We start from the raw sequence: 27883 nt of genomic DNA, 5'->3' as shown, positions 1-27883 counted from the left end.
GAAAGAATACATTATTTATTTCTCATTAAACCTTACTAAAACGCATAGGCTTTTATTCCTGCAGTGCACGTCTCCGCCTCAATACACTTATTCTAGGATTTTATTTATTGCAAAATGTACAAAAATGCAAACAACAAGTGTTTTATTCTTCTTTGTAAGTTATCAATGCCACTGGAGATCAGTTAAAAAGTAGGCAAACATTATCTTTTTTTTTTTTTAAAGAATAGATGAGAAAAAGCATTGTTTTTCAACTAGGCCTTTGTGTATTCTTCCATTCGGCTGTAATCTCTCTTCTCATTTCAATGTCACCTTTCTTTCTGGAGGGCCCAACATTTACAATGCTTTTAATCCATTGGGCCTCATTACGACCTCGGCGGTAGCCATGCCGCTATTGGCGGCAAAGCTGCTGCCGAAATCGCGTCCGGGTCCTCAGAATGAGGAATTACCGAGCCATTCCGAGTTCGCAAGGCCCGGTAATTCCTCCCTCCAAGGACCTGGACCCATAGGGCTGAATGGAAATGGGAGAGGGAGCAAACAACGAGCCATTACGAGTTGGCCCGTTGTTTGCTCCCCCTTCCCCTCGCGGGACCCGGTAAGCATGCCTGGTTTGAACAGGCATTGCTTCCTGGGTCCCGCGAGGGGACCTCGTAATGAGGCGGTATGGGGTAAACGGCGCTGGCACCTTTTACAGCGCTGTTTACCCCGTACCGCCAGGGTCGTAATGAGGCCCATTGTCTTTTAATGATGTGTGTGTCCAGCACCTACGTTTCTTTGGAATCGGGTACATATAGTCTTGCCTCTTTAATGGGAAAAGTAAACCTATCCATAAAAGAACACAGAGGAAAGGCAAGGACTGCATGGGCTTCTCACACGTGTCACGGGATAACTGGAGGTCACATTATACTCCCCTTTTCTCGCCTACCTATTAGCTCCTTGTTTTTTCATGTGCTACTCCCATCCATCCCTCTTCTACCCTCCACGTCCTTTTCCCATCCTTACTTATTTGTTGATGTTTTGCTTTCGCAGTTCCGGTTCCTCTGTGCTTTTTAGCAGTTCTACTCTTTTCACCTGTTTCTTCCCTATAAACATTGTTTTATGCTTCTCCAAACCACTGCAGCTCCTGCTTATCCTCCTTGTCTGTCGCATTCCCACATAACTGCATCTGCTCTTTCTCTACATTGTTCAATTGGCCTCCAATCTTACCAATGTTTTAATCCCCATCTGGCTTTTCCATGCTGTCTAACAACTCTACCCTTTCCACTCCAGTTTGTGCTTGGTCATGCAGCTCATGTAGCACGGCCAAGAGGCCTTCGAGTGGACGCACGCTACCAAAACGCCTCTACCTGCCCAGTACTATCATGATGTTTGCAAAAACATACACAACTTGCAAACTAACTCCCAGGAGAAATAAAAATAAAGATTCTTATTTTCATCTGCAGCAGACCCATTTCCAGGTCCTGCTGAACATCGGCCACAACTGGGAGGACTAAGGGGATGTTTCCTTTCTACCCAGCAATACCAGGTAGATTATACTTTCTGACCAATCTGACCCACACATGCCCTGGCAAGGTTTCACCAGACCTGGGGTTTACAACCTTTGCTTCTCTAGATGTTTTGAACTACAACTCCCATCAGCAATAGCCAGAATAACCAATGTTGGGGGAATCATAGGAGTTATCGTCCAAAAGATCTGGACAACCTTAGGATATGGACAGACCAAATTCTACGCTTCTTCGACCAAAGGACAAAGCATTGTTGATGGTCTCTAAATTCATGTGCATTTAAAGATTTGTAGGCGAACCAACCGATAAAGAAAGAACAGCCAGTCCTAAACCGAGATTTACTGCCAAATGGGTAGAACACAGAAAGGTGCATGAAAACGAAGATGCTTTTTTCATTGCTATCATCTCCAAAGTCCACGTCATCATCTCATCCAGCCATTCCCTCAGACTTACAATGATAGCTCGATATCACATACCCTGCAGTTTACCTTATTGCTCTGTATATAGGAAACGAAAACTCTTTCTCAAGGGTGTGAAAATAAATATATATTTTTTTATATATATATATATATGTTCCATTCTTTTCTCTTTTATATATATTTGTTGTGCTAAAAATAACCACATTTTGGCAACTTTAAGAATACGTGCTTCTCTTCAAGAGGGGGGGGGTCACTTGACATGCACCTGGGTGCCACAGGACAGTCCACACAGCAGCTTTGTATCACTCTTCATAGAAAACCAATTTGTTGCATTACTTGTTCTGAGTCGCAGCGGAAGGCCGTGAACTCCCAGAATGCCACTTGCTTGACAATGCCATCTTTTAACACTGAAACGGTACAACGGGGGTACGCAAAGACCTAAAGTTTGGACACAACAATTACTTATACATCTTTGAACCGAATGTCAGTGACATGCGATGTCTCCACAAGTGGTTCCCAAAGCCTTTTGTGGTTGACTGCCCATCTTTACTCATGCGCCTGTAAGACAGTTCTTTTTTGACCTCACAAATGGTGGTGTGGTGCGTGGACGGCATTGGGGTCTGAAGTCTTTCATCGTTAGGCCAGCTACCTCACTCTGGCCTCCAATGACCGAGGAGTGTGTGCCTTTGGCTTATCCAATTCTTGGTTTCCTTGCTGAGTCCGCCGACAAAACAGACAACAGGCCCAGCACTACTGTGGTCATCGTGTTTCCAGCCCCAGGCTTTCCTTTACCAACCTCAAGTATTCTGGGGCTTTGCCCCTTGGTTTACTACAAATGGACTAATTGAGGATATTTCACTAGTTTGAAAAACGAAAAGCCAAGGACTCAAACCATTATGTCTCGGGTGGCATAGAGGCCCCTGGTAATGCTAGGCACTGGTAACAGATTTTGTACAGACTGGCATAGACAACCGTGGATGAAAAAACAATTGGGATGACTTTCAATATGGGGATCTGTAGAGCCAGCTGCTTTAAAGCCAGGGATATCCCTGTCCTTGGACCATGTTAGAGAACCACTGAATGCAAAAACTGGGTTATTTTTCTTGTATTTTGGCTCTTCCTCTAATTTATTTGCATACAGTTACATGACTACAAGTACCTCAATGCAACAGGTGGACAGGATGGTCTGTACACGCCGGGGAGCTCTTTGTGACCTCAAAGCTGCATAAGCAGAGTTGACTTCTATATATTATATAATAGGAAAGAAAAGCATGAGAGATAGTCTTTAATGCGAGAACAACCCTAACCAATTAAAGAACACTAATATCAGTGCTACTTTTATGGCCACTCTTCAACTTCGTCAGACTCTGTTCGCTCCTTGGTCACCGCTCCAGAGTAAGCAGCCTTTTTGGTGTTTGTAGGTCCCTTCACAGGCATAGCTGCAAAGTGACCCAAAGTCACGTGCAAAGTTTCAGCCAGCCTGGCTTTTGAGCCAACAATACTTTGCATTCTGGGACTGGCAGGCTCACGCCTACCCTGGTAAAAGCAAAACTACAAGTCCAAGAATGTAATGTGCAGCTGCCTGAAGTACAAGGAGCGGTGCAAGGTGTCACCTGACATGTGGCCTCTTGGTAGCTATCCACACTCCGGAGGATAGCTCAGCGGCAACGTGCTCGCCTTGGAAGCAAGACGACAGAGCAACACAAGTTCAATCCCTGAGTCTGCGCTTGGAAACCTCTGGGTATTAAGCGCGTTATAAATAACCTATCATCATCATTATATTGATGAAGAGGCATGGTTTGAGACTACATATCGTCTTCTTTGTCATTCCGCTAGAAACAATGTGAACTGGAAATGCATGCTGGGGGTACAGAGCCCCCGAGGATAAAGTGCAGAGTTCTATGGGTGGGCGTAGCAGAAGACACAAAGGACAAGGGGGGCAGGGGGTACATGTTCTGTGGCAGAAATCAGGGGTGACCATTAATTGAGAAGGTAAGACACATCTCATCATACTAAGCTAGTTTAGCCAAAGCTGGAGACTTTTCTCCACTGGCTTGTGGGGCACACCCCTTCTTAGATGCTGTTACCTCACCTGACCTGAGCTGTGTAGTGCAATTCCTATGAAAATACTCCCCCGCCCCCAATCAAAAATAACATAAAAATATACACGTCTTATAAGGGACCCTACCAGACCAGGATATGATAATACCAGTGCTGCTACCGTGACATAACCAAAAAGTGCTTTCCTACACATCCCTAGAGTCAACCTTGTCTAAAACACGATGGCCAAGCCACCACGGCCGCCTTCCACCTGCCCCACTGCACCTAATCATGCATGCCTATTTAGAGTCTGAGCAAGGGGTGAAGACTGTCAAAAGTAAATTGTGTTTCTTCGTCTCTGAACCTTCCAAATGATTGGATCATAAGCATTTTTCCAGCACGCCTGATCCTGGGGTCAGCGGGAACCCCCTCTCTTCCTGCCAGAGTCTACAGCCGGCTGATCTATTGGGAAGTGGACATTTGGCACTGCACCCGAAAGGTTCTTGGGGCGATCGCCTGCAAGCTATGAGTAAAAACAAAATAGAACACTAAAACTTCATCATAAAACCACTTCAAATAAATAACAATAACTTTAAGTTTAACCTTTCAATTGGGTGCCCTTTACGGTGTAGGCTTCGCCTCACCCAGGTGTGTTGGTCAGCTTCACTGAAGCTACATCATGTGTGACCACGGGACGGCAATCCTGCCTATATATTGGTGATGGCCATCCTACTAAAAAACTTTGTGCAAATTCTGACACATTGCCCTACACATGGTGCACACTGGACCAGTCTGGGTTGCCGTGAACAGCAGGAGGAAAGTCTTTCAGTGAGAGTGACAGCTGGAGCAACCACCGAGAATTTGGTGGTTTAAAATGCAGATGCTTTAAAGCCGCACGGGCTGGGTGAGAACCAGGCAAATCAGTAAACCCCTTTGAGCAGAGAGAAAAAGACGATAGGAGGCTTCTCCTTTAAGAGTGGTGTGGGGCGTGTCTGAACCGCACCCAAGCATGTGAGACAAACATCTTCTCCTGGGGACAGATCCAGCAAGCTAAGTTCAGATGAGGACATCCAGATCCTCCACCCACACCCCTTGTGAATGCATTGCATCTGCGGCAACTGCATGCCGCCAGGTTCTTTGCCGAAGAGTAGCCAAGACTGTCCATCTAGGGGTCCCTCCTTCTCACCTACTTGCCAGGTCGCAATGTTCCCAAGAGACAGTCTATTGTTAGCCCAGTTGGTTACGTTGCCGAAATCAGCAATCGCCATGGCAATGTTTTCAGCACATCGTAACGATGCCGACTGCATGTGCTAAAACTGTGTCAGGCTTTCAGAATCACCAATAGATGTTCATATAATCTACGGCGATGTCCACAAAAGGCACGTGTGTCACTTTAGTGGAATTTCAGGAGAAGCAATCTTTATTGAGACTGTACACAAGCTATAGCGTAATTTGGTAAGTCTGACTTCTTGGCACCAATAAGGATAGATAAGTCTTACTGGAAGGGAGCAAATATGAAGGGTTTCTGCAATCGGATATGTACAGGTCAACTAACCTGTTTCATTTTCTGACATTTCTATAGACCTGTTTAGGCAATATCATTGAATGATGAATGCAGTGTCAGGGGAAGGCCTTCTCAAGATAGCTACATTGTGGTATGTTTCTACATCCTATGAATTACATTTTCGATGGAGTCTGAGAGAAGAGACAAACTTCATGTCAACCGGGGCAGGCGGACCAGACAGACATCAGGAGTGTAAGAGTACAGTCTCTGCAAAGGAAAACAAAAATAAATGATGCCGCCCCCATTAGCATACTTGCCAAACACATTATACCATTGCTCCATGACCATCTCACAGCTTTTCCCTTCTGGTGAAGGATTGAATTTCAAATGGGACGAATATCCCCGCTTAAGCATCTGCCATTGTCATATCCTTGGTCTGTAGGGTACTTTTTTCTATCCGCAACCCATACCTTCCAGTGCTTAAGGATGCAGATTTATTTGGGCCATGCCGGATTTGGGGTACAGGATAACAACCACTTGAAAAACAAACCTTCCCCCCTTGGGCGTAATTTTAAGGGGGAACAAGGGTGCTCCCCCGCCCTCAACTTTTGTGGCACACCTTTTTGTCCGGCTCATTCGGCGGGGGACCCTTTAATTGAGAGGTCATTTCCCCACCACAATTTTCAGCAAAGTTATTCCAGTGGTTCCGTCCACGTCTGCACCCACGCCAAAAGGAAGAGACAGGTCGGCATCTGGGACTAGAGCACAGGCGCCAAATGGTTCAACATGGACCCTTGCTAGTCATCGACACCCTCCCATGGCCCTCATACCAACACCCGGCCTCTGCTTCATGGTCTGCTCCTGGGCACCACACATCCCTGGGCCTTCCACACGCCTCCAGCATACTTCAGTGCCACTCACACCAGAGCCTCTATGCATCAATAACAACTAGGTGCACTCAACAGGGGAGATTGCTTGCCCTTGCGCGCCTACAAACTCTGCTCGTAATACCTGGCCGTGAAGTTGCTCAAGCTTCCTTTGTGTCCAAAGCTTCCTAAGCTGCTGAAAACATAGCATCCCACCTTACATTTAGATAGCTTTTCCCCATCACTTATGGTGGTTTCAGAGAGATCCATACTCAGTCTGGGATTGAAAAGGCCTTTCATGTGAGAGTAAGACTTGGTTGTCAAAGAGATGGCATGAATTTGTGCTGTTATTGAGCGTCTCATATGCTGCCGGGAGGATAGCTCAGGGGCAACGTGCTCGACTTGGAAACAAGACGACACAGAGCAAACACAGGTTCGATCCCGGGTCTGCGCTTAGAAACCTCTGGGTAGTAAGTGCATTATAAATAACCAATCATATAATATCACACAACAAGGTGCCCCTGAGGCCTTGTGTAGGGATGTGTGTGTGATTGTGTGGGTAGGTGTGTGAAGGCTCGGATGAAATTGCAAAACACATTGGCATGCCAAAGGGGCAGGTGCATTTACAAAGAGTTTCCCCCTCCTCCAACGTGAAATGCTCACAAAAACTAGAAAAATGCAAGGAGGTATAGAAACCTGCTAAGCGCAAGGGAGACATAATGCCAACACTCTCATTAGACCCTGACATCACTGGGGATTAAGCAACCATCTCCCATTGCATTCCCTGGAGGCGCCAAGGAAGGGGAAATGGAAGTGGAAATAATCTGTAGTTTGATTGACAGGAGCCTCCAGGGTTATCAACCAATAGACAGTGGATTAGTTTGCACATGGCTGTCAACTGACAAGTGTCTCCCAAGGGCAACGAATGACTTGCCTCTCGTACCTGGGACAGCATCTCCCATAATAGGCAATGGATATCTTAATAGTTGACATGACATTTGCACAGAGGCGGTTCCTAGCAAGAAATTGGGGGTGGGGGCGCGAATATGCCCAAGACGTTGTTGTACTCTGACTCAATCGTTGTGCATGTATCGTCATATGTGTGCTAATTGACGAAAAAGTGCTTGCCCTCCCTCCCTCCCCTTCCACAATGTTGCCCTCATGGCAGCTTCAAGTCTGTTTCACTGGAATGCAACTCAGTGTCCACCAGCATACACACACAGTAGCACCCGAGGTCAATGACCTTGTAGAAGGTGCCGCGAAGCCCATGGTCTAACGTGGCTTCACCGCACCCAATCCAAAAGACACAAGACCAACACACTCTGTCTCTATGAGTCTGCCTTTTTCTGATGCACCCTGCGCCGATGCACTCCCAGGGTTATCATCATCTTCTCGTCATCGGTTTACCAGGTCCTTGGAGACGAGCTGGGAGAAAGGGGAGCTCTCGATCGTTGTGTAAATTCGTGCACACCCACATAGGGGGGGAGCCGGGAGGGAAGATACAAAAAAAGAAAGATCATATCCTTGTTTTTGTTTGTCCATTTCCATTTGTGTGCCAGTTGTCTACAAGGTTCCATGCTGGGATTCATATTTGGAGAGGATGTTCCGATAGCGGGACAGTTCTTGGCGGATGTTGGCCACTTCCTGCCTGAGTACAGCGTTCTCCTTCTCTAGGAAGGCGGCTCGCACTGTGATCTGGTTCTCCTTCAGGCGCCGGGCATCCCGGGAGCGCTTGGCGGCCTCGTTGTTCTTGTACCGGCGGTTCCAGTATTTCTCATCCTGGAAAGGGAGATACATATATGCGTGTAAGGGTCCATCGTTCATGACTGTCACAATGTACATGGCAAAAATGCACTGGCATGTATCTATCATGCGTTCAACAGTCAACAATTGCACAAAATCTTTGACATTAAAGGTTGATGTAACTGTACCTAGTATCCCCGTCACCTGGGAGACCATACCTCTGCAGTATTTTAGGACATTTCAATTTCAAATAAAGTTCTCCAGAGTTCATTGGGAATGTTTTCTAATTCAAAGTTAACGCAAAATATCCCATAACATAGACATAGTTGGATTTTTTACTCACAAAGGAAACATTCTGAAACCAAGTAGACAATTTAGCAAGCAATTCCAACTTGAAAACAACTTTAAAAGGTGTTTAATTAATGTTTTAATAAACCTGCACACCATCTTTAAAACATATAAAAGTTACTCAGGATTTTAAAAACGGTAATTCTATACATTTATTTTAGATTATATAAAATTGCCCAGTGAAAACACGCCATATTTCACCACTGAATTTGAGGGAGGGAAAAGTTTGCTCGGAGATATATGCTATAAGGATGCTGTTGCAGGTTGCACAGAGGTATAAAATAACAGGCAAGTGTTCATCACAATACATAAATCCTGGAACAAATTAGAATAAATTCTCTTTTTTTCCAAGTCTAAAGGACACAAATGTGTTGAATCGATTTATGGAAATGTATGTATAAAGTATTGAATGAATAAGTGAACATTTGAATTAATCTTGACTGGAAGTTATCTCCAGTGTCCATAGGTGTGTAGGGGACGGGAGTGCCCATGGATTATGGGTACTTCATTCCTCTCATTATTTTCTTGACTTTTGATACCAGAGTCAGTTTACTCTCCTCCGCACCCTTTACTCTCATTCATTACCAGGGAGTCTTAGGAGATTGACCTCAGTAGTTGTTCAGTAGAGTATTGTATCCCATCTTGCTGAGTCACCTTAACTTCATGCTAACACATTTTGAAACTGCATAGAGATCTCAGGACCTGACCTGGGGCACCACGGGGACACGCCTGAATGAATCGATGGCTACCCGACGGGTGGGAGGCTCTTCACAAAAGGAGCGACGCAGTAAGGACTAGAAGAGGGCAAACCGTTCAGCAGCAGAACCAAGCCAAAGGTTTGGCTGGCTCCATCTGGCAAAACAATAAACGTGCCAGTGAAGGCATCACATTTAAAAATGCCACATAAGCTTTAAAACACTATGAAACGTGCATGGAGAGGAGCAGGAACTTGGATTTGAATAACTGTTTTGGCATGGACCAGCCAGATAACCTCTTATAGGAAGAAGCTGGTGCTACTACTGCTTTCTGGACATAAAGGCTTAGCCAGATCTGAGCCAGGCATTTGGGCTGAGCCTTCATTTGCTCGTCATTGGCACTGCCTAGAGGAGTAGGAGCAATGAGTTGCCTTGCAGAAAGCAGTATTTTGCTTAATTTCGGTGCTTGATTTAGGCATCTGGCACCTTCGCCTGTACTGATCCAGAAGCTAATTTGGAAGACTGCCTGTTTGAGAAAGGTCACACTCTCGAGGTCTTGAAGGCCACGTATCATTCATTTCCTTTCTGCACTCTTCATGGTTGATACATTTCTTCTGTGCGGCCCGCTCTGCCATGGAGAGCTATTTAAAGGCACTTAGAATGGTTGAAGAGTTAAACGTCAGAGTCTTGTTCATCGACGAAGCTTGCTCCCCTCCGGCCAACTAGTAATTATTACAGAACACTGAATCTGGTGCAGGTCATTCTTTGCCATTGGAAGACTGGTCGTAATGTGTCTAGCACTAGGACCCAGAGTCTCTCTGCAGGTTTAAAATCCCCATCCATCATGAAGTGTGCACAAAGGACACAAGAAACACACAGTCCGGGGGTTCCGTGTGTTAATATCCCCGCAAAAATATTGCAATACACAAATATCAGTGATATTGACACCCCCCCCTCCCACAAATTATCCCCCCCAAAAATATTGCCTATGGCGAGACAAACGGCCATATTTACAACAATATATTTGGTGGGGATATTTATTTTTTTTTTTTTGTATTTAACCAGTAAAAGATTTTTACAAAATAGTTTTTTGTGTTTGTTTGCGAATAGTTCTTATGAGGCTACTTGGGATACCGCTCTTAATTTCATTCTTGGGAAGGTCAAATACCAGTTTGTACATTTTCGTTCTCTGACTGATCAGTAACCCTTTGGCGATTGAGATTTCCCAAAGTTGCTTTTTTTAAGGCAATGTCCAAAAGTTTGGCTGCGGCCCTCGACCATCTGGCAGAATCGCCAGAAATAAGCCGACACCAGCCAGTCTCTTCGCTTATTGTCGAAGGGTAAGATATTAGCGGTGCCAAGTAAGCCTCTCTTTCTGAAGACAATGCAGGACAAGACGTCAAGAGATGTCTAACAGTTTCAAGTTGATCAGGGTTTTCACATAGACGACACGAAGCTGTTGTCAATTTTGATCTGATGGTGAGGATATTTCGTAGGGATACCGTCCGGGGCAGTCTTTCATGTTGGAAGCCCATCCACAGGCTGCCTAGCAATAAGACCCATCACGCCCCAGCAGGTGTAAAACCCTATTCTAGATGAACAGTAAGCAATATGGGGTAGTCCCAGATGTGTGGAGGAATGGAAGGCTCCAATGGGCTGGAGTTAGGGGGAAGAGTTAGCAGAAGACAAGTGTTTCTTTATTCTCTGTGGAAAGTTCAGCCGGTGACTGGACCGGAGATGGTTATCATTGGGGGCTGTATATCTTCCCCAAATTGAGAGGTGGAAGCCCCCCCGGCACAGGACGGACTGGGGGTGATTGAGAATAAGGGGCTGAAAAAAAAGGAAAAATTGGCCCAGTTATTCCTTTGATTTCACCTAAGTCTTTTATATGACCAAGTAACACACAACGAGTAAGACGCTGCGTGCCTTGGAAAATGAGCATAACAGTCACCTGCAAGTAGTACGTTAACAAACATGGGAATTTCCGCTGCTGGGAATCCTGGCATAATTACCAAGAAGGGTCAATAAAGAAGGGTCACAGGGACATCATTCTGAGTCTGGCACGCAAGTAGGGACACAAGTAGAAGTTCCAACTAACAAGATGAGGGTAGGAATGGGGATGAGCTCTGCTGGGAATATGGATCAGAGGGCAATGTTTGAACTACGGAAGGCGTTTGTAGGAGGTTAAGAAGGAGGCGGGCTCCAAGATGCATGCAGTCCCTGCGCTACTTGACAGACAACTACATGGGAATAGTTTTACTGGTCTTTCTGTACCCCCTATGTTGGAACCCATGATCTAAGGAAAGCTGTTGGAAACTAGGATCAACAAGTCCTTAAATATTTTTGAGTACGAGCTCCAACACTTTTTACAGAAGTTAGCCAATACTGAATCCTATTTAGAAGGCCAAATGGAAGAAAGGAGGACAGATCCAGGTTGACACCCAGCCTGGCCTATCTTCACCACATGAAATCCATGAACCCAAGAGACATCCAGACATAGCAGGCGAAGGGGACCAAGAAACTGGAACAACATCTTTCTCTCCAAAATAGGAATGCCGCCTCTTCAGATGGCTTGAGAGAGATGAAGGTGGGCAGGGAAACCTCATCCTTGGAAAATACGCCTCCCTCCACCCCACATATAGGTGTAACCATTAATGTTTCCATCTAAGTTGTCCCCAGACACAAGAGAAGACTTTGGTTTCTTATTAAGGAAAATGTTATTTTGATTCACAGAATATGGGGCACAGTGGGACTCCGCTCAGGGTAGCATTTTAATGATGAAACAGGTCAATTTGATCGGCAACCGGAAAATAGACAGGTCTAATGATTGCATTTTAGTAAATTCTAAATCTGAAAAGGTGGTCAGAGAAATGTTGTTCTCTTCATATTTTTGTGAGGAAGTGCGCACCAAAAACAGACCCTCTGAAATGCTCAAGGTGATCTTGCGCATGCACAAAAAGGGTTTGGTTTTGTTTAGTATAATGTCTATAATAAACATTTAAGTCTAATAAGGAATGTATTGCCTTCTTGGGCAATCATGTAGCAGCATTGTCTTGGTTAGGTTAGGCTGTGAATACGGCCCGACAGTTAGCAAATGGCCATAAAAAGTAATACCTCAGTAGTTTACACGAATTGCATGGGCGCTAAACCCTCCAACATTGACGGGTTTTTGGCGGTAGTTGAGGCTTGGTTTAGGATTATTGGGATGCGCGTAATCCATAGACGGAAGAGTGATTGGGATGTATTTTTGTTAGCTGTGACCGTTTCACGGGTACAAGCTTCTTCTGTTTATAACCACGATGAATGAAGTTGATGGAATGGGGAGACAGAAACGATTTATGGTGATGAGCCTATTTCTGAAGTTTGTAACCTTGCCCAGGATGACATACACCATTTTTCGACCTCCAATGATAGATATTATTGCCGGTTTCAATTTCCTGGTTACAAAAATATGTTCTCCAATTATAGGGATAATGAGTGAATGGTGATTAAATGAATGTATTATGCTGAAAATATTGAAATAAGGGCGGTAGAAAAACATGTGAAGAAGATGCTGCTCCTTGCTGTGTTATGGTGAAGAAACTAGATTATATATTATTTAGGCAATAAGCCCCGAGAGTGCGGGCCATTAACGCATAAGTCAATGCCTCTGGGGCCCCTAGTTACAGGCCCAAGAGTAGTGAGGACCTTAATGAAGGCCCCGGGGGCATTCACGTAGGCGGTAATGGCCTGCAGTCGAGAGGCTTATTGCCATTTGTACCCCAGCCCCTTAGACTGAGGTACTGATGGTGTTTTTTTCCGGCTGCGAGACGCTTTGCATTTCGCAGTCGGAAAAAAAAACTAAAAAAAAAAATACATTTCTGCCGCGGGCAGAAAAACGTAGTCTGCTTTCTCTTTCCATGGTGGCAATAGTAACCCCTTCTCCCTTTCCATGGCGGCCATTGACTCATATGTTAAAAAAAAAATGGTAAAAACTGGCCGTCATGGAAAAGGGAGAAGGGACTACCTGTAGTCCCTTCTCCCTTTCCATGGCGGCCTGAAGAAACACGGAAGAAAGGCGAGGACCGGCGTGAAGGATTAGTAGCAGGTAAGGCTCGGAACAGGTAAGTGGCTTTTTTATTTTTCACGCCACGCCGGGTACTAATACAAAATAACCTCATTTGAGTAAAGGGTGGATTTTACTACAAATGCTAGCCCCATTTTTAAGAGGTGTTAGGGGTCAATCATTTCAAGAGCCTCTTTTTGTGAGGGGGGAGATGATTGGGACTTTTAGCACCCTTGCAATAGTAATACACCATTGAATGAATCAACCGATTTAGTCACGATCAAGAGGGTTTTTGGGACTATTGTCAGAATAATAAGGCTGCAGGCCCAGTTTGGGTCCCAGTGGACCTTCTTTTAACATAGCTTGGATAGATAGGCCCCTTTCTGAGAAACCTGCATGTGGGTCGCGGGAAGGCAGTAATATCTGCTAGGCATTGGGTAGAAAGGCTGGGGAGGCACGAAGAGGAGGTTCTGTTTGCCGGAAATGGAGTGCATAATGCATTTGGGGGTTTTGCCAGGGTGCCGCTACATTATTCACCAGAGCCTTTCAGTCTCATTGAAGATTTGATGCAGAGGTCGAGTTCCACATCTGTCATATTCTGGATGATGTCACCTTGCTTTAGTGACAAGTCTTCGCTTACAGCGAAGACTTAGGGCCTCATTACGGCTTTGGCGGTAGCCATGCCGCTATTGTCGGCATGGCTGCCTCCAAAACCGGGTCCGAGTTCCCTGAATGGGGAATTACCGGGCCATTCCGAGTGTGGAGGGCCCGGTAATTCCTCCCTCAGGGAACCCGGGCCGGACCTTCCCCATTCCCATTCGAGCCCCCATAGGGCTCAATGGGAATGGGTGCAGGGAGCTAACAACGGGCCGATTACGGTTTTACCAGGTGTCCTTACTGGGTCCCGCGAGGGGACCTCGTAATCAGGCGGAATGGGTTTAACGGGTCCGCATCCATTAGCGGCACCCGTTAACCTATTCCGCCAAGATTGTAATGAGGCCCTGAACCTTTTTCAAAATGTTGTGTGTGACTTTACCAGTGTATACACATGAGAATTAGGTTGGATTCGCCCCATCTTTAGTCTGCATGGAAACCATCCCCACAGACTATCAAGACACGCATGATGTTCACTATACTCAGAGCTGTTCCATTAGACCTCAATGTTCATTACACGAAGAGCTGTTTTGTTAGACCTCAATGTCTATTACACTCTGAGCTGTTTTGTTAGACCTCAATGTCCATTACATTCAGAGCTGTTTTGTTAGACGTCAATGTTCATTATACTCGGAGCTGCTTTGTTAGACATACAGGCTGGTAGGTTGGAATTCTGACTGCTTGGACGCGCATAATGATTGAGAGAATTTTATTTGCGATATGCAGATTTCTTTCTTTTGCTTCTTTTTCCTCCTCATTTTAACGTTAGTTATGCGAGTGGTGTTTTAATCCTGCAGCCTTGACCAAATGTGTTTAATTTGCGATTTCTAGTGCCCTCCATCACGATAGGGCCAGCATTCATATTTTTAAGGCAAACTGGTTGCTCCCCCCAGTGTCCTTCTGTTGGTGTTACCCTTTCATTCCCCCCATGTGTCCTTCTGTTGGTGGTACCCTTTCCTCCCCCCAGTGTCCTTCTGTTGGTGGTACCCTTTCCTCCCCCCATGTGTACTTCTGTTGGTGGTACCCTCTCCTCCCCCCAGTGTCGTCCTGTTGGTGGTACCCTCTCCTCCCCCCAGTGTCCCTATGTTGGTGGTACCCTTTCCTCCCCCCAGTGTCCCTATGTTGGTGGTACCCTTTCCTCCCCCCAGTGTCCCTCTATTGGTGGTACCTCCCCCCCCCAGTGTCCCTCTGTTGGTGGTACCCTCTCCTCCCACCAGTGCCCTTCTGTTGGTGGTACCCTTTCCTCCCCCCAGTGTCCTTCTTTGGTGGTACCCTTTCCTCCCCCCAGTGTCGTCCTGTTGGTGGTACCCTCTCCTCCCCCCAGTGTCCCTATGTTGGTGGTACCCTTTCCTCCCCCCAGTGTCCCTATGTTGGTGGTACCCTTTCCTCCCCCCAGTGTCCCTCTATTGGTGGTACCTCCCCCCCCAGTGTCCCTCTGTTGGTGGTACCCTCTCCTCCCACCAGTGCCCTTCTGTTGGTGGTACCCTTTCCTCCCCCCAGTGTCCTTCTTTGGTGGTACCCTCTCCTCCCCCCAGTGTCGTCCTGTTGGTGGTACCCTCTCCTCCCCCCAGTGTCCCTCTGTTGGTGGTACCCTTTCCTCCCCCCAGTGTCCCTCTATTGGTGGTACCCCCCCCCCAGTGTCCCTCTGTTGGTGGTACCCTCTCCTCCCCCCAGTGTCCTTCTGTTGGTGGAACCCTTTCCTCCCCCCCAGTGTCCTTCTGTTGGTGGAACCCTTTCCTCCCCCCCCCAGTGTCCTTCTGTTGGTGGTACCCTTTCCTCCCCCCAGTGTCCTTCTGTTGGTGGTACCCTTTCTTCCCCCCCCCCCCAGTGTCCTTTTGTTGGTGGTACCCTTTCCTCCCCCCAGTGTCCTTCTGTTGGTGGAACCCTTCTCCCCCGCCCCCAGTGTCCTTCTGTTGGTGGAACCCTTTCCTCCCCCCCCAGTGTCCTTCTGTTGGTGGAACCCTTCCCCCCCCCCCCAGTGTCCTTCTGTTGGTGGTACCCTTTCCTCCCCCCAGTGTCCTTCTGTTGGTGGTACCCTTTCTTCCCACCATGTGTCCTTCTGTTGGTGGTACCCTTGGCGGCCGGCTTAGGTTGCATCATTATAGGACTGGCCCTGTATGAAAGCCATACCAGAGCATTGCTGAACTGTTTCAGCATAATGCCCCCTGCAGCTCGTTTTTGATTGCTTATGCTACATGCTCCAATGCCACTGCTGAAAGGGAAGAATATCTGTAATTGGGGCAAGAGTAGGGGGCTCTCGAATGGGGTATGACAGCTCCAGACGTCAGACTAATCTTCGCCGCTAAAGGGAGTGCCATGCCAGTCTTGCAGTGACAGAGGGGCAGAAAAGTGGAAGTCTGTCTACATCACTTTTAAGGTCTGTCAGAAGGTCAGGCGCTTAAACATCCTGTTTCTGGAGGTCAAAGTGAATATGAATCCCACATCCACCTGTACATCTCTGTCGTTGAGTGCAGGCGTCTAAAGGGTCAGGTCTACGGTACGTTTATTCTAGTCGGTTTCCAAGGGTATCAGCAACAGGGAGGAACCACGTAGACCCACATGGCCTCTAAAACATCACATCTGGCCTAATTTCAATGGAGGGTGGTGCTTCAATATCCCTTTGCCTGAGGCAACATTATTCATTGACCTGGCTTCCTCTCGCCCTCACTACCGGAGTGAGGGGCAGATGTTTACTCCACATCACCGTGCCACCAAATTCCCAGTCTGGGTTTTTGAATTTACAACCAATTGCAATATATCACTTTTATCCAATTGGTAAGATCGAAGTGAACTAAGACCATAAATTCCAGGGTACTTTCATGTTTTTTTGGGAAATCCCAGACAATGGAATGTGGTGCCTCGGTAAAATGTAGACTGATGGTGTCCTCCCTTTTGTTGAACTATCCTCGCGTATGCGCCATTATATGCCTGGCCTCACCAAGTCTTTTACCTTCTGCTCTTCTGGCACCTGGATCTTCCTGGCCTTTTTCATAATGGGCTGAGGTTTCAGATCCTCTTCGGAAAACCTGTGCTTCCTGGGGTCGAAGGTCTCGTGACCCGGCACGCTGGACAGGGCCAAGTCTGCAGGGTCAGGGTCAAAGTTCATCATAACTTCCACGTCTTCTTGGTCAACACTGGGGCTGGGACTACTTCTAGACGCAGGGGTGACTGGACCTTGAAGGAAAGCAAGAAATAAAAAAGAAAAATTATATCAAAAGCATTACTCAATTAAGCAGGAGAAAACGTGAGGGCACCGGGATAAGCTTTGTGTTTTATGCTGATAAATCATGAAAGGAAATGAACAGTTCTAGTGTTGCCAAAAACTGTAATGATTAAGAATTCAAATTCATAATGCCTACATTTCAGACTAGCTGTGGCCAGAAATAAAACTCAGGCGGTCTAACATGCCGCCGAGGTATGTGCTTGGCTTCTGTCAACATAAAAGGAACACAAGATCTACAAATATTACTTTAGATCCATGTGGCAAAGAGTGGAGCAGCTGAGGAGGGTGAAACTGTGAAATCTGTTTATCTAATTAAAGACCTAGGGGTCCTCCTTTGGTCACAGTGGGGGCAGCCACCATCACTGAAGGAGCATTGCTAGCAGAGATGAGTGCTGTGGCCTTGCATTCCTACCACCATATGAGTGCTGTGGCCTTGCATTCCTACCACCATACCCACCTCCCCAGTCCTGGGGCTTCTCAGTATGCACACTCTGGTCCATGCCGCATCCCATATCACCCATGACAATATCCTGGACTACTTCGGTTTGGTGCTAAAGTGCCACCCAAAAGCCAAAACAAATGTTGGCGGTAAAGCACCATGTTTGAGCCAAATGAATGCAGTTTTAGTAATATAAAGACATGTGTGCTTGGTCCCAATTGATCGTCCGCCTTGAGTATGCTACGGCGCCGAGTTATCCAAGCTGCGGTCCTCCAAGGATGTGAACTAGTAAATTAAAAATCCTCACTCACGCTTACTCTTTATAAAAATGCAGCTTTTATTTTTTTTCATTTTCTTGCTCCAAACAACTGTCAGCGAGCTTTTTTGATTTGCATTTTTAATATTTATTTTGTGGTATTTGTCCGAGTCATGTTTTGCACTACAGGTGCCTTTTCAAGGCCAATCAAAGTATGTATAATTGCAATAAACAAAAGAGTGACCCCTTTTCAGATTGTATAGCTGCCTCTATCCAAATAAGCTCACTGGGACAGAATCCACACCCAGGAACTCCTCAGTTACGTGGTAGCTAATGCATACTGCCAGGGAGAAACTCCCTCTGTAACTCAACATTAATGTACATATTACCACAGGGAAAGATGTAACCTTCATGAGGTAATTAAACAAAAACCCAAATGGCAAAAAAAAAAAAAAAAAAAAAAAACACAAATCAATAAAACTGACAGAGAAAATGGAACAGTAAGACATACAATTATCCAAATATGTAACTTTGCTACTTGGAGCTGAATAACCACCCAAGAGTCCAAAATAATGCGGACACTAAACTGCCACCTCCAAGCTAAACCTATGAAGTCCCTACTAGTCCCCAGTAGTTGTGCCTAAAGGACAATCAATGGATCAAAAATATTATTGGTGTTCTGAAGTGCCACCAATGGACATGAATAAAGTAGTCGGCTGGAAGCAAAGTGCAGTCATAGATTAACCATTGGCGAATCCAAAATCTTGGGCTTATGACTGAATAAAGTAGTGTAAGCCTCTTCAATGTCATTCCAATCTCATTGGCTCTACACCTCTGTACTTTTGCCTAATGGATGGCTCTAATGCCAAAGAGTGTTCTGCTTGCATATCCCAGAAAAGAACGGTAACCTTGTGGGAAAGAAGGGAGGGCAGTCTGCAGATCCATAATGGAAGCATTATGCTACGTTATCCAATATTTGAAATGTGCCCATCAACAACAGACGGCCATGTCTGAAAGGTGGCATATTGTGACTCTTCCAGGGTGTCACCAGACATTAGTCTGAGGAAAGGAAGGGAAGGTTTGGGTGGGGAGGTGATAGGAAAGAGAAACTAGACAACAGAATTACCAAATTCAGAGAGGAAAAACAATTGGGATGAGAGGGAGGGGAGGGGATATGGTTATCAAAGTAGGGATGCGTGTTTCTCTAATGTGACAAGTTATTGGTAAGCAGGAGTGTAGGACTCAAGAGAGGACACCTTGGCATAGAGCAGAGTTGTATTGTGATGTCAATATGTGGAACCTGAAAGTTAGGTGGTGAATGGTTCTGTGATGCACCTCAGAGGTGCTCAAGCAGGCCCCAGTAGGGTGGAGGCTTTCACTAGATTAGTTTGTAATAAACAATCCCTATATCAAGGAAGAGTACTAGGTTTGCCAAGCCAGCTGACAGGAGTGACCGCGCCAAGAGTTGGCCGTGTAAAATTATGCCTGGGGAGAACATGGGTAAAGGGGCAGGCGAGTGGAAGAGGAGGAAGTGTGGAATTGTGCCTAGAAATATTAGGTTCTGTTTACTATGTATAATTTCACTTTAACTTAATAAAATAACATTCATAATAAAAATATCTCAGGCAACCAGCTAGTCAAGCTTCAAAGACTATTACAGTCCTAAGCGGACCTTGTTTGCCTCTTGCAGGATGAACTCCAACACACACAAGATACCCAACAGTACCATCCACCAGATCAGACAGAAACCAACAGCAGGGCAGTTCTCTTCTCATTAATGTTCACACGGTGTACACATGTCAACATCATCTATTAATTACTCCTTTAGGTCCGCACATATTCACTCTTTGTTCTACCCGATTAAGTTAGTCAACCGCACCAGCCCAGCAAGAGGAGGGGAAGAATCATCCTTGTAGACAAGATCACCTGGACAATGACCTTACCCTCCACCAGCATCCCGATTAGGAATCCCACTTGCATTCCAGTCATGGGTACCACAAGGATTCTATACTTGACCAGGCCCTAGGCTTGTGCTTCTGTGCAAGTGCTTAAGGACACAAAGCCCGTCTCACTTGGCAGTTTTCAGTCTTGTGAGCCTTGCACAGTGTCATGGTGAGCATGGGCATGTTGAAGCCATGCTCAAGACAATTAAGGCGCCAACGCCCTTCTACTTACTTCCCTGGCCACCCCCACAACATTTGGGAGGGGTTGTAGGTCACAAATATAAATTAGGCAAAAGCTCCCTGAAAAGTAAGCAAAATAACAACCTCAGCAGTGGGAAGCCTTTTGAGCTTTCCAGGGTGTCATGATGAGCCGAGGCATGCTAAAACCAGGCCCAAGAAACACAGCAGGCAAAGCCCTTCTACTTATTCCCCTAAGCCACGAACAGCCAGGTTCTGTCGATGGGAAAGCTGGAAGAAAATATGGGCACATTTAACAGAGGGTGGGGTTTCTACCACAGCTTCGCTGGAAGCAGAAGGTCTGATCCGAGCTTCCTGAAGGTTCCCGAGTTCTGCTAAAACCATTATAGGATTGGTTATAGTGGTGTGTGAGGCAAGAATCCTCTTGGGCTGCTGATGGAAATCCAGCCTTTGAATAGGCTCCTGAATCTGGTTTGCAGTTACTGTGTCCTGTTAATAGAGGGCTTTATGCAAATGTTAGCTAAAAACAGGGGTGTAGCGTCTAGTTAACAGATTAGAGTTCTAGGCCCACCTTCTGTTCCTGTTTTGTTTTTTTGCTTTTTTATTTGCATATTTAGGGGGGGTGATGCCTGCTGCCTTATAGATGCTTGCAGGCAGTTCAACATTACACATTTAAAGCACATTACACTGAAACATCAACATAATATAACATGACATAACCAGCTAATATAAAAGGAAACTAATACGAAGGTACTCTGATGCAGTGCTGTTATATAAACACATGTTTTGGCATTTAGCATACAGCACAGCAGCCCCCAGCACTAGGCACTCAACTACCACTGGGCCAACGGAATCTTCTGAAATCCTCATTCCACACAACAACACCCAAACACATTCCACACCACACATTCCATCCACCACACTCGGCATCCAGCATCCAGCTCATGATACAACGCATCTCCCCTCCATCCTTACTGGATGCTGATTGTTCTACCCTGCTCCCCCTCCCCTCCCTCCAGCCTACTTCTGCAGGAGTCTGTCCTGATGCATTCTGGTATCACCGTCACCGTCTTGTGGCCAATGCTGGATTTGACTTTTATGGACTTCATTGATTCACTGTGCGTCACCCTTTCTCAACTCTCATGCTGGACTTCCTTTGCATCCCGTACTCATGGTGGCCTTGAATCATGCTGTTCCCATCTTCATCTTGTATCATGGCTTGCAACATTATGTGTTACTACTTACTTCTGCAATTGTATTTGCTCTCCCCTCTTGCTTCTCCACTCTTTTTGACTGCTTACTCTCTGTTCTCTCCTCCTCTCCCTTTTCCTATCTCCTCCCCTCCTCCCCTTACTTTCTTCTATGCATTTACTCGATCAGAACTGTCCCTGGACCTAGTATGATAGCAACCTTGTCTGTCTCCTCCTCCCTCCCCTTACTTGTTCCCCCCGCGCACCCTCCAGCGCTATCTGAAATGTCGTCAGGCCTAGCAAGGTAGTCGCTTGTTTTGTTCCTCCCCTCCCTTTCTGCACCCCTCTCCCTCACCTTTTGTTTTTCTCCGGCTCTACCAGAAATGTCATCAGGCCTAGTATGGGAGTCACCTGCCTGTTTCCATTACCTTCCCACTCTCCCACTCCCTTCCTTATCTATGTCTTAGCTCTTGCACTATCTGAAATGTCGTCAGGCCGAGTACGATAGTTAATTTCACATTCTTACTGTTCATGGCCTGTAAGAATTTCATTATATTTTCCCTTGTTCCCTCCCTTGCCTTGAAGTGCTTTGAAACACATTGTGTATAGGCGCTATATAAATAAACTATCATATCACTACTCATCACTCTCTCAATACCACCTCTTCTCACTCTCGCCATCCAACCCAAATTCAAAATCTGGCCGCCCTTGATCCTCACTGCCTCCCTCATTACTGCATTCTGCATGGATATAAATGCTCCCTCACAGTCTCCGTATTTTCTGCACATACACCAGCCTTACTTATCGTGTCTATGATGCTTCTATTCACTCTCTCACCTGTGCCATTACTCTGCAGGTGGTAGAAGGCCACCCTTTTTTTAACAATACCACACTTCCTCAAATATTCTCCGAACACCTTTTCTACAAACTTGCTCCCATTATCTGTTAAGATGCTTCCAGATAGCCTTCCCTTTCAAAATTCTCATCCATAAATTCAGTTGCCATCACTGCGTTTGCTTCTCTCACAACCTTGAACTTCACCAATCTCAAAAACACGTCTACCACTACTATGCTAAACCTACCATTGTTCTCACTAACATCCACAGGACCCAACAAATCAATCGTTAACTCATCCCACACAACTTTTGACACCTCCCCTTTAACTAAAGTTTGTGCATGAGCCATAACACCCTTACCACCCCTTTTGCACTCAATACAATTCTCAAGCCTCTGCTCCACTTCTCGGTCAAACCCTAGCCACCAATAATCAACTATCAAAACCGCTTTGGTCTTTGTTACACCTATATGCCCTACATGGCCCATCATTATTAACCTCTCTCTCAACGCTGAAGACACCACTACACAGCCCTACCTGTACAACAAACCATCTTCTACACTTAACTCCTCTCTCACTTCCCACTATGATCTTTCCTCTCCCTTCAATCTCCATGTATCCAGCCACTCAGATTGCCACCATTGCACTGCCCATACAATGGAACTGTCATCACAACTTCCCACTCCGCTTTGCCAATTATTACATCATGTGTCACGAACACCATTTCAGATATATCCTCCTTCACCCTTTCCTCTTGTCCACCTAACAGAGACAAATGATCTGCCAAAACGATCTCCCTTCCTGGAATAATTTCCATTGTGATTGCATGACTCTGCATTCTCACAACCCAATCAGCCACTCACCTTGACACCTTATTCAAGCCTATGTACTCAAATACATTCTTTAACGGTCTATGATCTGAACTCAAAACAAACTTTACACCCCACACAACATTTCTGAACTTTTTCACAGCCCAATGACAAGACAAAGCTTCCTTCTCCAACACAGAATATCTTTTCTCAGGACCATACAATACTCTTGATGCATAGACAATTACATTTTATTCCCCATTTTCACCCATCTGTGTCAAAACAGTTCCAATACCCACGTCATTGACATCAACGCAGGGTTCAAAATTGTGATTCAATGAGCAGCTGCTAAAACCAGCTCCTGGGTATCGGGCATCACCCTGTAGGCAGAAGCTATCATAGCAGAACTAGGAGCTACCAGAGATGCTCCTTTAAGTTTTTGTCCAGTTTGTATGAACCATTGTGTGTAAACGTATATTAGATGTGTTCTAATTCTTCTTTATTGACATTCTCAAATACTCAAAGTTAATGTCACATTTACATGTTTGGAAGGCACCAATTGGCACTAAGAGCCAAACGTAGCTTCTGGTAACTGTCGGTTTCAAGCTAACCAGGCTCTGTTATGCTAGAAGCAAGAGCTAAATAGCTCCCAGCTGCCCTCAATTTTGAACCCTGTCAATAGTTATCACCGATTTCCTTCTTGTATCAAATTGCTATAGCCCCCGTCAGTATCCTGAAATTCTTTCTCACTTTTACCATGCCATACAAATTCCTCCCCCTTTCTTAACAATTTTCTGCATTTCACCCACCTTGTCTGCAAAGTTCTACACTCATTTCTGGTAGAACCCAGTCATTCCCAGAAACAACCACAACTCTCCTTTACGTTTTGGGCATTCCACCTTACTGTTACTTTCAACAATCTCCTTCTAGTCCCCCACCATTTCTGCTGATATCTCATGCCTCAAATAGTCCACTGATTCTTTCGTGGAAACACACTTCTCCTTTCTCAATGTCATCCCTTCTTCCCTCCAAGATATCCAACACCTTTCCTAATATTTCATTATGACCTTCGACCATTTCCCTACAAATCAGAATATAATCCTGGAAACAGTGGATCCCTTTTAATCAATCAAACAATTTGTACAGGACCTTCAGAAATATGTTAGATGCAGACACAAGACCAAATTGCAGGGTTTGAAATGGAGGGGACTTGGGAGCTATTTAGACCCTGCTTGTAGCATAGAAGAGCCTGGTTCGCGTGGCACTAACAGCTACCAGGAGCTACTTTTGGCTCCCCAGGCCAACTGATGCAAAACAAATATACCTTTGTCAATTTAACTCTATGCATTTGGGATAATCTATACATATGCATTAGGACACATCTATATGACGGTATGCAGTGATTATGTCATATCTAAAACAATTCATGAAAAAATAACCAATTTTGAAAAAGAAAAATGGGCTTGAGAGAGGGACCAGTGGTTCTGGCGTTGGGGGAAAGGTATTATTTTCTAAAAACGGGTGGCTCTGGAGGGGGATCCCCCCCAGCCCCCCAAGAAATGATGAAAAATGAATTCGTTATTTTGTATTCGTTATTATTTCATTAGTTATAATTACATGTAACCCTATTTGACATTTAAAGCATAAGGGGTCATAACAATAAGCAAAAGTTTAAATGTGCATTTTACGTTTAAGTTAGATTTGTAGAAAGCAATGTACTAGCTCTTGGTTCCCCGGTGGTAGCTCCTGCTTCCTGGAAAATACCGGATACTCAGCAGCTGCTTTTAGCTCATGCTTATCTAATCTTAATTTCAACCCCCGAATGGCATCTTGCGAAATTGGAAAATTCCCTCATGGGATACAAAAGCAGTACGTTTTCGTGACTCTGAGTCAAGCCCTACCTTGTGATATGCTGATGCCAGGTCTAATTTTGTGAAATCCCTTGCCTGTCATAGACAGCATTTCCGACATATTCGGTAAAGGATGCCCCTCAGCAACACAATTGTTTAGTTTTCTTAGGTCCACTGATAAACGCAATTCGCCACTGTGTTTCTTCACCACAACCAGTGGCGAAAGCCATTGAACGCCACTAACTCTTTCAATTAGACCCATCTCACACAATGTGTTGAGCTCTAATTTCACTCCCTCACGAAGGACCAATGGCACAGGGCGGAGTTTAGCTGAAACTTCAAAATAATGTAATGCCTCATCCCTTATCTTTCCACAGCCTTCAAAAACTCATTTTGATACCTCTCACTATCACTCAACTGAACCATCTGTCCACATGGAGGACCTGCTCATTGGGGTTTGGGTCAAGACGTTTGTTAAGTTTCTTTTGCTATTGCCACCCCAACAATGTTGCTCCCTTCTTCATCACATACACCCTTCCTTTTTCCCCTTCTACCCTTAAACTCCAATGCAGGCATGAAGAAACCCAACAATTACATTCTGTCCATGTTATAACCACCCGGTTTGGTATCGGCAGGTATCAGTGTCTCAACACTCCCACACAACACCTCCTCAAACACCTTTCTTGACATCAGAGATATCTTGGCACCCGAGTACGCCATCATTCAAGGTCTTCTTCCATTCACGTATATCTCTGCCTCCAGACTCTCACATTCGTCATGACCTTGACCACCCACAATGATTACAATAATAATTTCAACATTTTCTTTTCCATCTTCCTCAGACGGTTCATACCCTTCACCAGATACATAAAACACCTTTTTCTTAGACGGCCCAACTTGAAAGTTCTGACAACAATTAGTGAAACGTCCCCATCTTTTGCAGTGGGCTCTGTTAACTTTTCAGGCACACATCAGAAACCTGGCACATTGAGTCTTGCTGGCACATCTGAAACATGGCCACTCCTCCCCTTTTACTCCCTTGGGTCCTGGGCGATCTCCCTTCGGGTCACTTGCGCCCATGTGGCATGGCATGCTTCCTTCATTCATTCTTCTTGTTCCCTTTGTCGTCCAATCCCAACTTCTACACTTCTAGCTCAATGGCTTTGCTCTCAGACTTATTTAGCTTAGCCACACAAGCCATTTAGTGTTCAAACCTTTTTGCTATATTGATCACCTCATCCAGACTGGGATCGTCTTTCAGCCACAGCTCTAACCTGATTCTATTGTTGCTACAATGTATCATGAACCTATCCCTAATGTGCTCATCCGCCGAAGTTCCAAATGTGCACGTCAATGCCAAATGCCGTAGAGCCATGATGTATTATTGCAAGCTCTCACTGTTCTCCTGTACACAAACTCCAAAGATATGCTGCTCCAGAATTGCGCTAGTCTTTGGATTAAAATGTGCGTCCAATTTCAACATAGACATCTCTATCTCATTTGAAACATCGGCATCCACCACGTCTCCCAATTCTGTTAGTGTCTCAATAAGGCGCTGGCCCTTATATCCCAAAAAGTGCATTAATAGTGATACCTTTCTGTCCGTGGCACATTTACTCCCACATGCAGCGCTAACATAATGGAGAAACTCTTTCTTCCACTGCCCCATTTAATTTTGGTCAGAACAGGCAATGCCAACAAAATGGGAGGTCCCGGTATGCTCTGCATGGCCATGACACTGCACACCGACTGCTATCCACAAGAGTCTATCACCCTCTTCAGCGGTACCTCTGATGATATATTCTGCCTGAGGCATACACTTCTCTTTAAACACATGTCTGCAATACGTGAATAACTACAACCGCCGTAACCCTCAATCGGTCGCCTTCCTCGTCATTGCTTCCTGGTGACCTACCTTGCCTTCAGCAGCGTTCACAGCACACTTGGGTGAGCGCTGGGATCCGTTACGGTTGCTTAGAAACGGCAGCCGCTTTTCCCAAAGCTTTAGACAGTGAGTACAATATGCGCCGCACAGGGACAGGTCCTTTCCTCTCAGCGGCTCGTTCCGCACTCTTCATGAGACAGACAATCGGGTTTGCGAAGCAGGACGGTTTAACCACAAAAGAGTCATAGCAATGGACTCTTGCAAGGCACCGGAGCACCGCAGGACTTGCAGGCTGTCTAGTCCTCTCACACTTGGAGGGTCCGATCCCCCTACAGGACCACTTGTGTGCACCACGGACATGGCCGGGGGGCCACTCGTCACCACCAACTCATCACCAATAATATGAAGGTACTCTGACGGGGTAATGTGGTATAAACACATTTATTGCCATTTAGGATACTGGACAGCAGTCGACAGCACCCAACTACCAGTGGGCCAACTGACTTTTGTAGTTTTCAATCCACACAGAATCCAAACAATCCACATTCCATACCACACATTCCATCGATCACACTCAGCATCCAGCTAACGATACAACAGAAACAGACATCATATCCAACCCCACCCCCAAAATTGAGCGAATAAGTACACACAAATGCAAGTAAAACATCAGCAACACTCGGGTAGATTCTAGTTAACTTGCATTTAGCTTTGGCAAAAGAGCATATTGATTATCCCAACAGAACAAAACAGTATGTAACATGCTTCTACAGCTTACAAGCATGACATGAAATAACATAACGCAACACAGTGTAGCATACCAAACCTAACTGAAAGTAGCACTTCAAAACAGGGCAGAACATGGACAATGGGCCTCATTACAAGTATGGCGGTAAGGCAACAAGAGCGCTGGTACCGCTACCGGCACCGTTGCTACTGTACCGCTATACTAGGAGTTATGCTTGCGGGTGCCTATGGGGCTCAAATGGCAATGGGGATGGGGATGTACCGGGACCAGCACCCGCAAAAGGGTAATTACCGGGTCCGGCTGGGCTGTAATAGCCCGGTAATTGCCCATTCGCGGGTGCCGGACCCAGATGCGAGTTTGGAGGTAGCCCTGCCGGTAAAACCGGCAAGGCTACCTCCAACCTCGTAATGAGGCCCAATACATCTTAGTGCAGGCACATAGTAAAACATGCCATCGTTAGGCATCTGTGAGACAGGTATGGTATCAAGAGAGACACATACTCAAGTGGGTTTGTTTTAAAAACCTTTATTTACTAAGGTTCCTGGGTTGGTGTAATGCCTAACTGGCCCCAACTCTAAAGGGATAATCCCCTCAACTGATATTTCTAATGGTCGTCGTTGTCTAAGAGTACAAAATAAAAGACTGTCTGTGTGTAAACCTATGCTTGCCCTCACTCTATACAAAAACGTGA

General features: G+C 45.6%; 1 protein-coding gene across 1 annotated transcript in view; it reads right to left on the bottom strand.

Annotated features, from left to right (window-relative positions):
- Positions 1-2049: 2049 nt before the first annotated feature.
- DBP (D-box binding PAR bZIP transcription factor) overlaps positions 2050-27883 on the bottom strand; it is a 205345-nt gene continuing 179511 nt past the window's right edge. The window contains exons 3-4 of the mRNA XM_069607035.1: positions 16767-16990; positions 2050-8110 (exon numbers count right to left, since the gene is read on the bottom strand). Of these exons, the coding sequence (XP_069463136.1) occupies positions 7895-8110; positions 16767-16990 (440 nt within the window). The 3' untranslated portion in view covers positions 2050-7894. The remainder of the gene's footprint in view (positions 8111-16766; positions 16991-27883) is intronic.

Source organism: Ambystoma mexicanum, chromosome 1p (genome assembly GCF_040938575.1).
Source record: "Ambystoma mexicanum isolate Mex_15411 chromosome 1p, UKY_AmexF1_1, whole genome shotgun sequence".
Classification (NCBI taxonomy): Eukaryota; Metazoa; Chordata; class Amphibia; order Caudata; family Ambystomatidae; genus Ambystoma; species Ambystoma mexicanum.
The sequence above is the reverse complement of the archived record's forward strand: the minus strand, read 5'-3'. Positions and strand labels throughout refer to the sequence as shown.